This window comes from Lithobates pipiens, unplaced genomic scaffold (assembly GCF_037356315.1).
Source record: "Lithobates pipiens isolate NorthernLeopardFrog02 unplaced genomic scaffold, aLitPip1_a1.2 Scaffold_22, whole genome shotgun sequence".
NCBI classification, from domain to species: domain Eukaryota; kingdom Metazoa; phylum Chordata; class Amphibia; order Anura; family Ranidae; genus Lithobates; species Lithobates pipiens.
Genome location: NW_027507784.1, coordinates 125,292,818 through 125,307,634, shown reverse-complemented (window position 1 = coordinate 125,307,634; position 14,817 = coordinate 125,292,818). Strand labels below are relative to the sequence as shown.

The 14,817-nt window shown below is 46.3% G+C and overlaps 1 protein-coding gene across 2 annotated transcripts in view; it reads left to right on the top strand.

Annotated features, from left to right (window-relative positions):
- Positions 1-14,817, top strand: part of TRPM8 (transient receptor potential cation channel subfamily M member 8) — a 211,109-nt gene that overhangs the window by 165,720 nt on the left and 30,572 nt on the right. For both annotated transcript variants that reach the window (XR_013261830.1, XM_077448223.1), the window contains exons 18-21: positions 2,930-3,021; positions 3,361-3,502; positions 10,005-10,176; positions 12,109-12,286. Coding sequence is in view for 1 of the 2 variants with exons in the window: in XM_077448223.1 (XP_077304349.1) it covers positions 2,930-3,021; positions 3,361-3,502; positions 10,005-10,176; positions 12,109-12,286 (584 nt within the window). In the remaining variant the exon portion in view is untranslated. The remainder of the gene's footprint in view (positions 1-2,929; positions 3,022-3,360; positions 3,503-10,004; positions 10,177-12,108; positions 12,287-14,817) is intronic.

Here is a 14,817-nt window from a genome sequence, read left to right as displayed (position 1 = left end):
AGCGGCCATTCTGATTCAAAAGCCGCGCCTCCGGCTCCCCCTTCGCCTGTGATAGGCGGAACACTGAATTTCCCAGCAGCCTGTGTTCCGCCTATCACGGACTTCGTATCATCCTCGTACTACGGACGAGGATGATACGATGTACGTGATAGGCGGAACACAGGCTGCTGGGAAATTCAGTGTTCCGCCTATCACAGGCGAAGGCGGCGGCGCAGCTTTTGAATTTTACAATGGCCGCCGAGGCGCCGACGAACGAAGAGGGCACGGGACGGAGGCAAGGCACAGGACGGCACGGCACGGGACGGGACCGGAGGCAAGGCATGGCATGGCGGCGAGGCACGGCGGCGAGGCACGGAGGCAAGGAGGCTTGGCACGGGACGGAGGCTCGGGACAAAGGCTCAGGACACAGGTAGGCTGGACACACACACACACACACACACACACACACACACACACACACACACACACACACACACACACACACACACAGGGATGGATGGACGGACACACAGGGATGGACGGACACACAGGGATGGACGGACACACAGGGATGGACGGACACACACACAGGGATGGACAGGCATGTCTTACCCTCGGCTTATACACGAGTCAATAAGTTTGCCAGTTTTTTTGGGGGTAAATTGGGGGCCTCGGCTTATATTCGGGTCGGCCTATACTCGAGTATATACGGTAACATGAAATGTTCTGGACAGTATTTGTAGCCAGAAGTTTGTCCTTGCTTTGAGAAGTACCCAAAGGCCTAACAATAGATACATTAGTTCTTCTTAGTTTGATGTACAGTAGCATCACAAAAACCTCAGCATAAATATATCTTAAATGTTTGTTCTGTCCGACTTTATCATGACTTTCGTAGGTGGCAAAAATATATTGCAACTAAAAAGCATGGGATAATTATATAAAGGGTTCAGTTAAAGCATCTGTTCCATATTATTTTGCCACTTGAGTAAAAGCCCTTGTAGACACGGTTGGACATTCTGACAACCAAATCCGTTGGATTTTGTCCAACGGATTTTGTCCGAAACTGTTGCATACACACGGTCGGACAAAGTTGTCAGAAAATCCGATCGTTCAGAAAATGATGATGTAATTTTGTTACGATGGGACTATGTTCAGGCTAGTAGCCAATAGCTTTGGTCTAGGAATTTGATCTGAGCATGAGTGGCACTTTGTCCGATCGGAATTCTCTACACACAATCGGACAAAGTCCAATCGGATCATGTTGTCTGAAAATTTTATAGCCCAGCTGGAAAACTTGATCCGTCGGATACTCCGACAGAAACAGTCCGATGGAGCCCACACATGGTTGGATTATCCAACAGCACGGTCCTATCGGACATTGTCCATCGGAATATCCGACCGTGTGTAGAAGGGCAAAGAGTTGCCTGGGAAATATCTCAACCCACAGCCCTTGTTGGGTGGACTTTGGACCCCAGCAGTTTGTAGTGGAAGTGGGGGCATTGATGTGTAAAGGGGTAACAGCAGTGATCTCTACTAGTCTCATGTAACATGTTCCTAGTTTCTCACTGTATTCTGCAGCACGTCTCCAGTTTCCAACCACACCTGTAGCATGTCCATAGTCCCTAACCATCATTTTCTGTAGTATGTCTACATTCTCTGCCTGTTCTCTTCAGCATTAAATATGCTGAACATTTTGTGCAGATCTTTGGGGATGTCAGGGGCACAGTTGAGGTCCCCTATACCCTGTTAGTTAACCACCACTGAGTTAGAATATCTTTACCTATTTTTTAAGTGTTGTATGGAATGATTAGAACCCTATTGTTTTTATTCATTGCCCGTGTCCAATTTCTCCTCACTTGCTGCCCTGGAGAGACACAAGAAGAAATGAGAAGAAATCTCCCCAAATTCAGAAGAATTCCCTCTTAGGCAGTTGCCACCCAACAGGTGTCCATATTTGAAACATTTTCCCCGCTCCCTGTTTTCATGATGACTATAACATTTCCACCAGGACAAATTTAATGAATCTTCCTAGCAGGGACATAGACAGCGTTAAAAACCTTACATAGATAACAACCCTCCTCCACTGTGTTCAAAATTAAAATGAGAAATGTTTTGATCAGAGATAAATGTAAAATGCTTTATACATTTAAAGGAGACTGTTGCATGATTTACAGCCTTTAAATCCATAAGATCTATGAAAGAGATGAGTGCTGTTTGAAGTATTGACTAGCCCTGATATCATCAATACCTAGGTGGACTGAAGGTTGGAAATGCTGCTGCCATATCTAAATCTAGTGAGTGAGGCAGCACCCCTGTTCAAAGTTCTTTTAGCATCTGTGGTGGTTTAAGTCCAGTCAAATAGACTGTTGTTTACTGGGTTTTTGACTCTACACTGGAAATGAATAGGCTGTACATTATAAACAAAGCTTTCCTTCAGTTAGCTTAACTCATTTCCACCACATGTGTTGGCACACATTACCTTGTGTTTTTAATTTGAATTGACTGGAGCGTTAGGCTTTATATCAGTGCACTCAAAATGCTGATTGCAGGATTTTTTTAATGCACTTCAGTACAATGCATTGGTGGAAACAGACTGTATAAAAATCAGTGGATATCCTACCTCAGAAAATGCAGCAACATGAAGGACAAAATCATTAGTAGAAATTAACACTTAAGAGTTGAGATCTTTCTGGTATAAAATTCCCAAATTAATATTACTGTAATATTTACTATTTCATAAAGATATGAATACTGATATTCAGTGATTTAAATCAAAAATGTTATCACAAAAAACTTCAGCTAAATGATTTGTGGGATTTACATGGGTAAAATGTCTGTTTCTACATGATATGTGATTGGTTGCTAATGGGTATATATATATATATATATGTTTATTAAGTCTTAAATTTATTTTTCACTTATGTATGCTAATATCTGTCTATCCGCATAGATGTACATGAGTGGAATCAAGTATTTTATTGATCTGTGGAACATTATGGATATCTTGGCCATCTTATATTTCATAGCAGGAATTCTATTCAGGTCAGTCTCCTTCCTAAATGTATGAAATAATAAATACCTGGATTTATATTATAATACCGAACAGGTCCCTAAACATGTATGGATGAGCCTTTCTCCAGCATGGCTTTGTTGAGGGTGTCTTCCAGAGTCTTAAATTACCCACTGACCAGAGGTTGTCATTGTCCATTCTAGTCAAATTCCAGATCAGGTTATCATCAATATATACGATATTTTACGTATCGATACATACGTAAAATAGCAGTTTGGATGGACTGACTCTGTAATACAAAAATAAGCATTTGGCTATTAATGTGAAATGTTCATTGCAGAACATGTCTAAGCTTCTTCTATTCTGATTAGGTTGCAGAGGAACAACGCCAGCTCACTGTACACCGGACGGGTAATTTTCTGCCTGGATTATATCATTTTTACGGTCCGCCTCATCCACATCTTCACTGTTAGCCGAAACCTAGGACCAAAGATCATTATGTTGCAGAGGATGGTGAGAAAAATATTTTTGGTGTAATTTGTCCAAAGGCGTGATATTTTAAAGGCTTGGTTTGTTACATTGTATAGTGTTGGCTAAGATTTGCAGCAATGTTCCTCCCTTTACCCATTTTACACTACAGTACATCTGGAAGCCTAATTTATATTGTCCATTGGTGGGCCATATGGGACGCAGTGGCGCTGCCCCTCTAATCCACACGTCCGGCCCCTAATCAACATGCAGGGCGTCGGATGCATGGATTCCAATGGGGGTTTAATCGGCTTCAAAAAAGGGTGGGCTCAGGGTGGGCTCAGGCAGAGCACTGTTGATGGAGACAAGGGCTCTCTGCATTTTTTTCAAATTTGGAACAGGGTTGCCTTTAATTTCCATATCAGACCTAAAGGGCCTAGTATGGATTTTAGCAGGACCCCCATGCAATTTTGGTAATGGACTGGGGGGGGGGAACCCATGCTCTTTTTTTCAATGTGTTTTAACTTTATTGCCGAGACCCGACAATTCATTACAGCTGCGATCAGTTTTAAATTACAATTTTTCCTTTTATTAATGTCATTTTTCTGTGGAACTGTTCTAAACACGGGAAAAAAATTGTCACTTTGCAGGCATACTATAGACACCCCCCAGGCACGATGTTTAAAGGAATATTTCATTTTTATTGTTTCACTTTGAGCATTAAAAAAAAAAATCACTACTCCCGAAACAATGGCCGATTAAAAAAAAAAAATTGCATTGATACATGTCCCCTGGGGCAGGACACGGGTCCCCAAACACTTTTTATGCCAATAACTTCCATATAAGCCTTTAAAATGAGCAATGATTTTTTGCCTGTTCGCATGTTCTGGTGCAAACCGACGTTCGGCTCATCCCTAGTGCCCATTAGTGCTGCTAATCAGTGCCTCATCATCAATGTCAGAGCCTCTCAGAGCCTTTCAGTGCCACCTATTAGTGACCGTCAGTGCCACCTATCAATGAAGCCTCATCAGACATTGGCGATTCTGCATTGATGCTGAGAGTCGGCCGAATCGATCTTTAATGACAGTCAGCCTGGTGGATAAAGCCTCCTCCCCTTCCCCGCCCACAGAGATGGACACTGAAGCAGAAAGCCATTTGATGAGCTGACAGCCAGTAGAGTGCAGGGGGAGTAGCTAGAGGAGACCCCCACATCAGGAGGGGCTTCACTGAAGGCACCGACAGGGAGAAGAGAGCCAGAGACACACTGAGCATGAAAGGGGGGGGGGGGGTGAAATCGACCGACACTGAAAGCTGGTGAGTGCCAGTGTCACTGATCCCATCCCTCCACCCCTATCCCTATCGCTTACACCATCCCTCTACCACTGATCCCACCATCCCACCATCCCTCTGCCCCTGATCCCTTCCATTCAACCATCCCTCTGCCTGATCCTATCCCTCTTACCAACCCTCTGTAACAGATACCATCCATCCTTCTGCCCCTGATCCCATCCCTCCCACCATCTATCTGCCCCTGATCCTATATATCCCACTATCCCTCTGCCCCTGATCACTTTCATCCTGCTATCCCTCTGCCCCTGATCCCTTTCATTCCACTATCCCTCTGCCACTGATCCCTTTCATCCCACCATCCCTCTGCCACTGATCCCTTCCATCCCTCTTCCACTGATTCCATCCATCTCAACATCCCTCTGCCCCTGATCCTATCCATTCCTCCATCCCTCTGCCCCTTATGCCATCCATCCCACCATCCCTCTGCTCCTGAACCCATCGATCCCACCGCCCCTGATCCCATCTATCCCACCATCCCTCTGCTCCTGATCCCATCCATCCCACCATCCCTCTGGCCCTAATCCTATATATCTCACCATCCCTCTAGCCCTGATCTCATCCCACCATCCCTCTGCCACTGCTACCAACCATCCCACCATTCCTCTGCCCCTGATCACATACATCCCTCTGCCACTGATCCCCTCCATACCACCATCCCTCTGCCCCTGATCCCATTCATTACACCATCCCTTTGCCACTAATCCCATCTATCCCGCCATCCCTCTGTCACTGATCCCATCCATCCCACCATCCCTCTGCCCCTGATCCCATCCATCCCACCATCCCTCTGCCCCTGATCCCATCCATTCCACCATTCCTCTGTCCCGATCCCATTCATCTCACCATCCCTCTACCCCTGATCCCATCCATCTCACCATACCTCTGCGCCGATCCCATCCATCTCACCATACCTCTGCGCCGATCCCATCCATCTCACCATACCTCTGCCCCGATCCCATCCATCTCACCATACCTCTGCCCGATCCCATCCATCTCACCATCCCTCTGCCACTGACCCCATCCACCCCACTATCCCTCTGCCACTGATCCCATCCATCCCACCATCCCTCTTCCCCCGATCCCATCCCTCCCACCATCCCTCTGCCCCCGATCCCAACCCTCCCTCTGCCCCTGATCCCATCCATCCTACCATCCCTCTGCCACTGATCCCATCCCACCATTCCTCTGCCCCTGAACCCATCCATTTAACCATCCCTCTGTCCCTGATCCCATCCATCCCACCATCCCTCTGCCCCTGATCCCATCTATCCCACCATCTCTCTGCCTCTTATCCCATCTATCCCACCATCCCTCTGCCACTGATCCCATCCATACCACCATCTCTTTGCCACTGATCCTATCCATTCCACCAGCCCTCTTCCCCTGATCCCATCCCTCTCACCATCCCTCTGCCACTGATACCATCCATACTTCTGCCCCTGATCCCATCCATCCCACTATCCCTCTGTCACTGATCTCTTCCATCGCACCACCCCTCTGCCCCTGATCCCATTCATTACACCATCCCTCTGGCCCTAATCCCATCTATCCCACCATCCCTCTGCTCCTGATCCCATCCATCCCACCATCCCTCTGCCACTGATCCCATCCATCCCACCATCCCTCTGCCGCTGATCCCATCCATCCCACTATCCCTCTGCCCCTGACTCATCCATTCCACCATTCCTCTGCCCCGATCCCATCCATCTCACCATCCCTCTACCCCTGATCCCATCCATCTCACCATACCTCTGCCCCGATTCCATCCATCTCACCATCCCTCTGCCACTAATCCCATCCATCCCACCATCCCTCTGCCCCTGATCCCATCCCTCCCACCATCCCTCTGCCCCCGATCCCAACCCTCCATCTGCCCCTGATCCCATCCATCCCACCATCCCTCTGCCACTGATCCCATCCCACCCCCACCACCATTCCTCTGCCCCTGAACCCATCCATTTAACCATCCCTCTGCCTGATCCCATCCATCCCACCATCCCTCTGCCCCTGATCCCATCTATCCCACCATCCTTCTGCCTTTTATCCCATCTATCCCACCATCCCTCTGCCACTGATCCCATCCATCCCACTATCCCTCTGTCACTGATCTCTTCCATCCCACCATCCCTCTACCACTGATCCCTTCCATCCCAAAATTTCTCTGCCACTGATCCCTTCCATCCCTCTGCCACTGATCCCCCAACCACCATCCTTCTGTCCCTGATCCCATCCATGCCCACCATCCCTCTGCCCCTTATCCCATCCATCCCACAATTCCTCTGCCGCTGATCCCAACAATCCCACTGCCCCTGATCTCATCCATGCCACCATCCTTCTGCTCCTGATCGCATCTATCCCACTATTCCCCTGCCCCTGATCTCATTCCACCATCCCTCTGCTACAGATCCCCTCCATCCCACCATCCCTCTGCCCCTAATCCCATCCATTCCACCATCCTTCTGCCCCTGATCCTATCCATCCCACCATCCCTCTGCCCCAATGCTATCTCTCCCACCATCCCTCTGCTCCTGATCCCATCTATCCCACCATCTCTCTGCCCCTGATTCTATCCATCCCTCTGCCCCTGATCCCATCCCTCCCACCTTCCCTCTGCTCCTGATCCCATCCATCCCACCATCCCTCTGCCACTGCTCCCATCCCATCCCACCCCCACCACCATCCCTCTCCCACTGATCCCATCCCACCCTCACCACCATACCTCTGCCACTGACCTCATCTATCCCACCATCCCTCTGCCACGATCCAGTCTACCCCTTTGCCACTGATCCCATCCATCCCTCTCCTCCTGATCCCATCCATTGCACCATCCCTCTGCCCCTGATCCTATCCATACCACTATCCCCCTGCCCATGATCCCATCCATCCCACTAACCACCTACCCCTGATCCCATCCATCCTACCATCCCTCTACCCTTGATCCCATCCATCCCACCATCCCTCCCTCTGCCTGATCCTATCCCCCCCACCACCATCCTTCTGCCTGATCCATCCTCCACCACCATCCATCTGACACTATCACTTGCATTTAGGACAGGAATGCATTTCAGGTCCCTGTTAAAACAATATACTGAGCAGCCCAGAACTAGTTTGTGAGAGGGTCAGTCTATTCCACATTTTCACGGCTCTTATGGCAAAGAAGCCTTTCTTTTTTTCCACTAGATGTAAAGAATGTCCCTTTGTTCTCTGTAATGAACTGAAAGCGAATAACTTGTAACCCTCTTTTGGGATGGTTATGAGAATTACCCTCCCCAATAGGATATTGCACTAAGAGCAAATGAAAATAAAAAAAATGCAGTTCTTTTGACTGCTTGAGTTTTTAGATAAAAACCATGCGCAGTAATCGTGATGCATCATGGAAACAAATCAAATCAAATCGTGGACAGGATAACCTTAATCAAATCAAATCGTGAGACCAGTGAAGATGCGCACCTAGGGTGACCACATTTCCAAATTACTATTCAGGGACGCACCCGCGCCCACCCAAAAAAATATGTTTTTTGATACTTTTTTTGCCAATTTTTTTTAAAATGTGTCAAAATTGTCTGACGTGTCCGCCATAATGTCGCAGTCCTGATAAAAATTGCAGATCACCGCCATTACTAGTAAAAAAAAAAAAGATAATAAAAAAGCCATAAAACAATCCTGTACTTTGTAAACGCTATAACTTTTGTGCAAACCAATCAATAAACGCTTATTGCGATTCTTTTTTACCAAAAATATGTAGAAGAATACGTATCGGCCTAAACTGAGGAAAAAATTTTTTTTTATATATTTTTGGGGGATATTTATTATAGCAAAAAGTAAACAGTAATGCGTTTTTTTTCCAAATTGTCGCTCTATTTTTGTTTATAGCGCAACAAATAAAAAATGCAGAGGTGATCAAATACCACCAAAAGAAAGCTCTATTTGTGGAAAAACAAAGATGTAAATTTTGTCTGGGAGCCACGTCGCACAACTGCGCAATTGTCAGTTAAAGCAATGGTGAATCGCAAAATGTGCTCTGGTCTTTGTCCAGCAAAATGGTTCGGGGCTTAAGTGGTTAAAAATTGAATAGTGACTAAACAAGAATTTCCCAGCAAGTTGCTGTATCACTGTCATGAATGATATTTGCTGCCACATGAACAAACACTAACCTAGTCCTGGAAGTTTGTCTGGCGCAGTGACAGCTCAAAATTCGCAGCCCTCGTGGGCGGGAGGAGGCTCAGGAGGAGAACTGGACTGGAGAAATTGGCCAGGCAATGTGCTCCGCTCCCTTGTAGCGGCTGTGGGCAGCGGGACTAGTCGGGGGCGGTGGTGGTGGGTGCCCCTGGGAGTCGGGACTCACTGGCACTGACTGGGCAGCAGTGGACACAGGCTGGATCCTGGTGATTCGGCGCTCTGGTGTGCCTGGCTGGTCTCTCTCTCTGCTGCTGCTAGCTGGAGGAGGAGAAGGAAAGAGGAGGTGGGTGGATCCCAGTGTCAGCCGAGCCAACGTCACTGGTTGCTAGACGTTGTGCGGCCCTAGCCTAGCAATAGCAACCAGTTCTGCAGATGAGTGTGACAGTGACTGTGTAACTATATCAGAGTGGCAGAGGCGGACCGTTTTTTTTTTTTTTTCATTGCGGGACACGGTATTGTCCCGGAATGAAGGTGCCCGGGACACGGGACAAAGATCATAATTAAGGGACAATCCCGGGCAATCCGGGACACGTGGTCACACTATGCGCACCATAATGACCACGCAAGTGTCATTCAAACGGAGACTGCGCTGTAAACTGAAAATCAGCCTGGGCAGGAAGGGGTATAAATGCCCAGTAAGCAAGTGGTTAAACACTTACTGGTACTACAGCGTGAGGATTCTAATTTAAGTGGTTAAGTGTACAGGGTCTATGACCACTTTAATAATAAAACGTTGTCCTGCAAAAACTGTCTAAGCTCCTACATTTCTGCTTAGACTACACAGGGACAATTCCAGCTCACTGTACAATAGTTGGGTTAATACTGGCTGGATTATATCATTTTCACTGCCCCCCTCATCTGTAGTTTATATAAATACAAACAGCCTAATATGAAAAAAAGATTTTTAATTCTGTTTGTCTCATTTTGTGATATCTGTCAAAAATGGATAAAAAAAGGGACAAATGGATAGAAAAATGACTGAAGCGCTGGTCATAATCATTTTATTCTCTTTCTACAGCTCATAGATGTCTTCTTTTTCCTCTTCCTGTTTGCTGTTTGGGTTATAGCGTTTGGAGTGGCTCGTCAGGGAATCCTAAGATGGAATGAGCATCGCTGGGAATGGATTTTCCGCTCTGTTATATATGAGCCATATCTGGCTGTGTTTGGGCAATACATTGCTGATGTGGATGGTAACCCTCTTCTATCACTATAAGTCCAAATGATATAAGTACAGCTGAGTGCCTGAACTAGAAGGTCTGCTGCAGTTAATACATTATTGTGGTCTTCATATTTTGGTAGGCAGAATGCACCATAGTAACAGTGTGTGACTACTCAGGCACTACCTCTGGTATCTCAGCCTATGTGCATCTCCTTTTCCATAGGGAGTTCTTTAACTTACAATTCAGTGTTCATGCTTGTCATCAGTCCTCAAAGTTGGTGAATGGGCAGATTGAATCAAACACAAGACAATTACAGTTTTAAACATTTACTGTACTTCTTGAGGGTTCAATATTTGGAACAGATATTAAAGTGCACTCTTGGTCTCCATCAATTCACCTCCTAATCCTTCTCTTTACCTATTGCTGGATTAAAACTTCATAGGACTTGGGCCCCAGGGCCATTACCATGGGGTCCACACAGCCAGAGGCCTCTACTTCTTCATCTGCACAAGTTCCTCTCCCCATCCCTCACTATATATATATATATATACACACACAGTGGGGAAAATAATTATTTGATCACCTGCAGATTTTTTAAGTTTGCCCACTTACAAGGACATGAAGGGTCTATAATTTTTATCATAGGTGTATTTTAAATGATAGGTAAAGTAAGACTTTTTTTGTAGTTGGTGACCGGGTTTGCACATCTCAGGAGGGATTTCGGTCCACATGTCTTTTCAGATCTTCTCTAAGGCTCCATTTCCACTTGTGCAACCTGTCCTGCGACTTAGGACTGCAAAGTCGCATAACAAGTCATACCCCATGATTTCCAATGAGTACCATACATATCTGTGCAACTTCAAGTCGTCTGACTTTAATGCGACTTGAGGTCCATAGACCTCAAGAATACACAGGCATTGCTTCAAGTCACATCAAAATCATGCAACTTTTTGGTCGCAATAGTGGAAACCTAGGGTAAATCCTTAAGGTTTCTTGGCTGTCTCTTGGCAACTCGAAATTTCAGCTCCCTCCATAAATTTTCTATAGGATCAAGCTCTGGAGACAGACTAGGCCACTCCATGACCTTAATGTGCTTCTTCTTGAGCCACTCATTTGTTGCCTTGGTGATATGCTTTAGATCATTGTCATGCTGGAAGACCCATCCACGACCCATCTTCATGTTCTGGCTGAGGGAACAAGGTTCTCATTAAAATTTTACAATACATGGCCCCGTCCATTGACCCGTCAATGTGGCAAAATTGGCCTGTACCTTTAGCAGAGAAACAGCCCCAAAGCATCATATTTCCACCTCCGTGCTCTACTGTAGGGATGGTGTTCTCAGGGTCATAGTCAGCATTTTTCTTCCTTAAAGCACGGCAAGTCCCCCTCCTCAAGAAGGCACATGAACAGTATGGTCATGCGAATAAACATCTAAATGATTCAGAGAATGATTGAGAGAAAAAGTCCAAAATTTAGCTCTTTGGCATTAACTCAAATCCCCGTGTTTTGAGGAAGAAAAGCAGCACAGTTGTACTAATAAAAAAACCTGTCCGGTCAGAATCTCACTGGTGCCCTTCTGAAAAGCCTAGTACTTTCAGGTATAAACACACATACACACTCTCCTGCCTCTCCGCAATGCAATTGGCTGTGTGCTCGTAGCCAAATGCTCTGCTTGAGTGCTGTCATAGGGGGGGTAGGGTTTAGTGGGATGTTAGGTCTGACTTTGGGGAAGTCTATTTTTGATTAGACCTTTGAAGAGAAATCTGCAACAACTGAAAATATGGATGGGAGTAGAGCTGGCAGACATAGGTACAAGAGGGCAAGTTGTACAGCAGTGATGATGCAGGGGTTATTTTAGAACAGGTTCTTTTTTCTGCTTATTTAAATCCAGTTTGTGCTTTAAGATAGTTCTACTGCTCATAATTGACACATTATCATTTATTAATGTATTTTTTTTCCAAGGGACAACTATTGATTTTAGTCATTGCACTGTAACTGGGAACGAGTCAAAACAGCTGTGTGTGGAAATGGACAATGATAACAATCCTAGATTCCCAGAGTGGATCACAATCCCACTTGTCTGCATCTACATGCTCTCCACCAACATCCTCCTTGTAAACTTACTCATTGCCATGTTTGGGTGAGTTAAAAAAAAGAACAGTCTTCTATAAATGTGTTGCCCATAAGAACCGATATGTTAAAATATTATATTGCCACACTTTCCTGATCTCCATCTATCCCATTTCAGGTTTTGTTAATTAAGCATATGGTGAGTGGGTTAAGATTTCGTTTAGAATTTTTGTTTTTTAAAGCCAGTAAAAATATACACAAACTCTAGGAGGCAGTCAGTGGTGGGATCATGTGTAGATGACTTGTGGGGAGGTACGGCAGCAGTAAACACTCAGTATCCAGAGGCAGTGACAGAACTGTATTGTAGTCAAAGTTCAAACACAACAACCCCACCAGGTGCACTCACAGAATGTTGCAGTGAACAGTAGGTCTCGGAGGCACCACAAGCATCTGTCTCGCGGGATTAAATGTGGCCTGCCAGTCTGTGCCCAAATGAGGAGGATTCCAGGAAGGGTAGTGTGTCCCTGCTCTTTTTCCTACTAATTTGGAACCTCTCCCTTACCACTAATATTGTCCCAGAGAGACAGGTGACCTGTCGTAACATTACCCACTCACTAAATGCGTGCCAAGCCAGGGAGCCAGGGTATTTATAGACTGACCCAAGATGGCCACCAGAGTCTCATGGGATTGCAGCATCCAATCAGATAGTGTCCCTGGTGACCCAGGAAACCATAGAGAAAAAATATTTCTCTTGACTTCCTCTCCCTCTGCAATGCCACTGCAGTTGAGCACCACCTGCAGTGGAGAAAGTAAACTGCACCTACTAACAGGCTGAATCCCATCACGAATTGTCAGATCACTGTGGGAGATGCAATTTTAGCAACATCAACAAATAGCAGCAACTCAGGATATAATTTAAATCCACAATGTTGATTTTCTGACTGAGTCCTCAGGATGTTTATCAATTTTTTTTCTGTACAGCTTTAGGCTTGCCATGCAGTAATCATTTATTTTGTTCAACCAGAAGGTTGAACGAAAAGCAAAAAAAAGATTCAATTCCTTCATTGACATGTGGGAGAGTTCCCCACCATCAGAATGCAATGATCAGCACTTATTGTTCAGGAAAAACCCAACAGCCTGGTTGTATAGATCAATTTCTGTCAGGACCTGGACCTCAGCTGTGTCTGGCAATGAATCTTCTCTCTGAGCTATCTGAGATGCTGGACAGTGCCTTGTCAGATCCTTTAGACAACCCTGCCTTGTACCTTGATTTCAGCTGAACCTTGAACTCTTTGCTCCTCCCATGAACTTCCTGATATAAGCCATGTCTCTGCACTTCCTCCTTGCCAGAATATTGTGCTATCTCCAGCTTGTATCTCGCTCCTGTCTTTCCTTCTGCCGTTTATATTTGCTACTGCTCGTTATCGACCCTTGGCTTGCTTACTGACCAAGCTTCTGTTTGATCCTTACCTGCTTATCCGCTACTGAACCCCGACTTGCTCACCTCCTGGTGGGGCGATCCTGAGGACCGCAACCTGGTACTAACATGCAGCTAAATCCATCTCCACCATCTGGAGCTCTGGTGAAAACCGGTTAGTACTTAGACTCTGCAACTCAGGTGAGCCTGTGTCATCTGCCAGGGTGACTGCCTGTGTTCCTATCCTACTGGTTAGTGGTAGTCTTGTAACTGCTATAGCAATAGGTCTTCGAACCTGACCCCTGATTGTGGCAACTTCTGTACAACCTGCCTGTGGAACTATCTGAATTTCAATCCATGTATGGCCGCCTTTGGTGACATTAATTGAATGGAGGAGCCTGACCCTAAATGGCATAAACCCGGGCAACAGTCTGTCTGATTCATTGTGAAATAGAGGCAGAGGATGCCTCCAAGCCTTTAAGTAGACCATCTGCTATCACAAAAAGAGAATCTGACCACTGTAAAGAGGCCATAGCAGACAGATACACACAAACCACCCGAACCACATCCAACGAGTGTAGTGCAAACGCCTTAGGATGAGAAGGGAGCAGACACAAGGGCCATAGCCAGAACTGGGCCAAGGTCAAAACCAGTGACTAAACATAGAGGTTATAAGTCTGGCCACAGCACCTTTTCTCATGCAGCTAGGGTGGCAGAGGAATTGTCCAAGCTGTCAGAGGAATCAGGGATGTGTTCTCTGGGGCCGCAAGAAAAGCGGGGAAGAAATGCAGCCAAGCCGGAGTCTGGCTCAGAATCATCAGAGAGGGAAGGGGGTCGTGGGGGGGGGGGGGGGCTTCTTACTCGCCTTGTGCTGAATGACACTTCCACGCAGGACACAAATGACTTGAGGACCACCAAAAGTGCTTACAAAGGAACAGAGGATGCTGAGAACTCTGATGCCTCCATGAAGGGGTCTGGTGATGATACATCCTCTAGAACCTGCAGATATAGGGAAACCCTAGCAGAACTCGCCACCAAGGCAGAAACAAGGCTGCCACCTTGGAGGGGGCTGTAGACCAGAGAAACACTGTAACGCAGATATCAGGTGCCCTATCATATTTGTCCCTGCAAGTCATTTAACTCGCTGCCCGTTCGAGTTCAGGATGGAGCTATCGCAGCCAAAC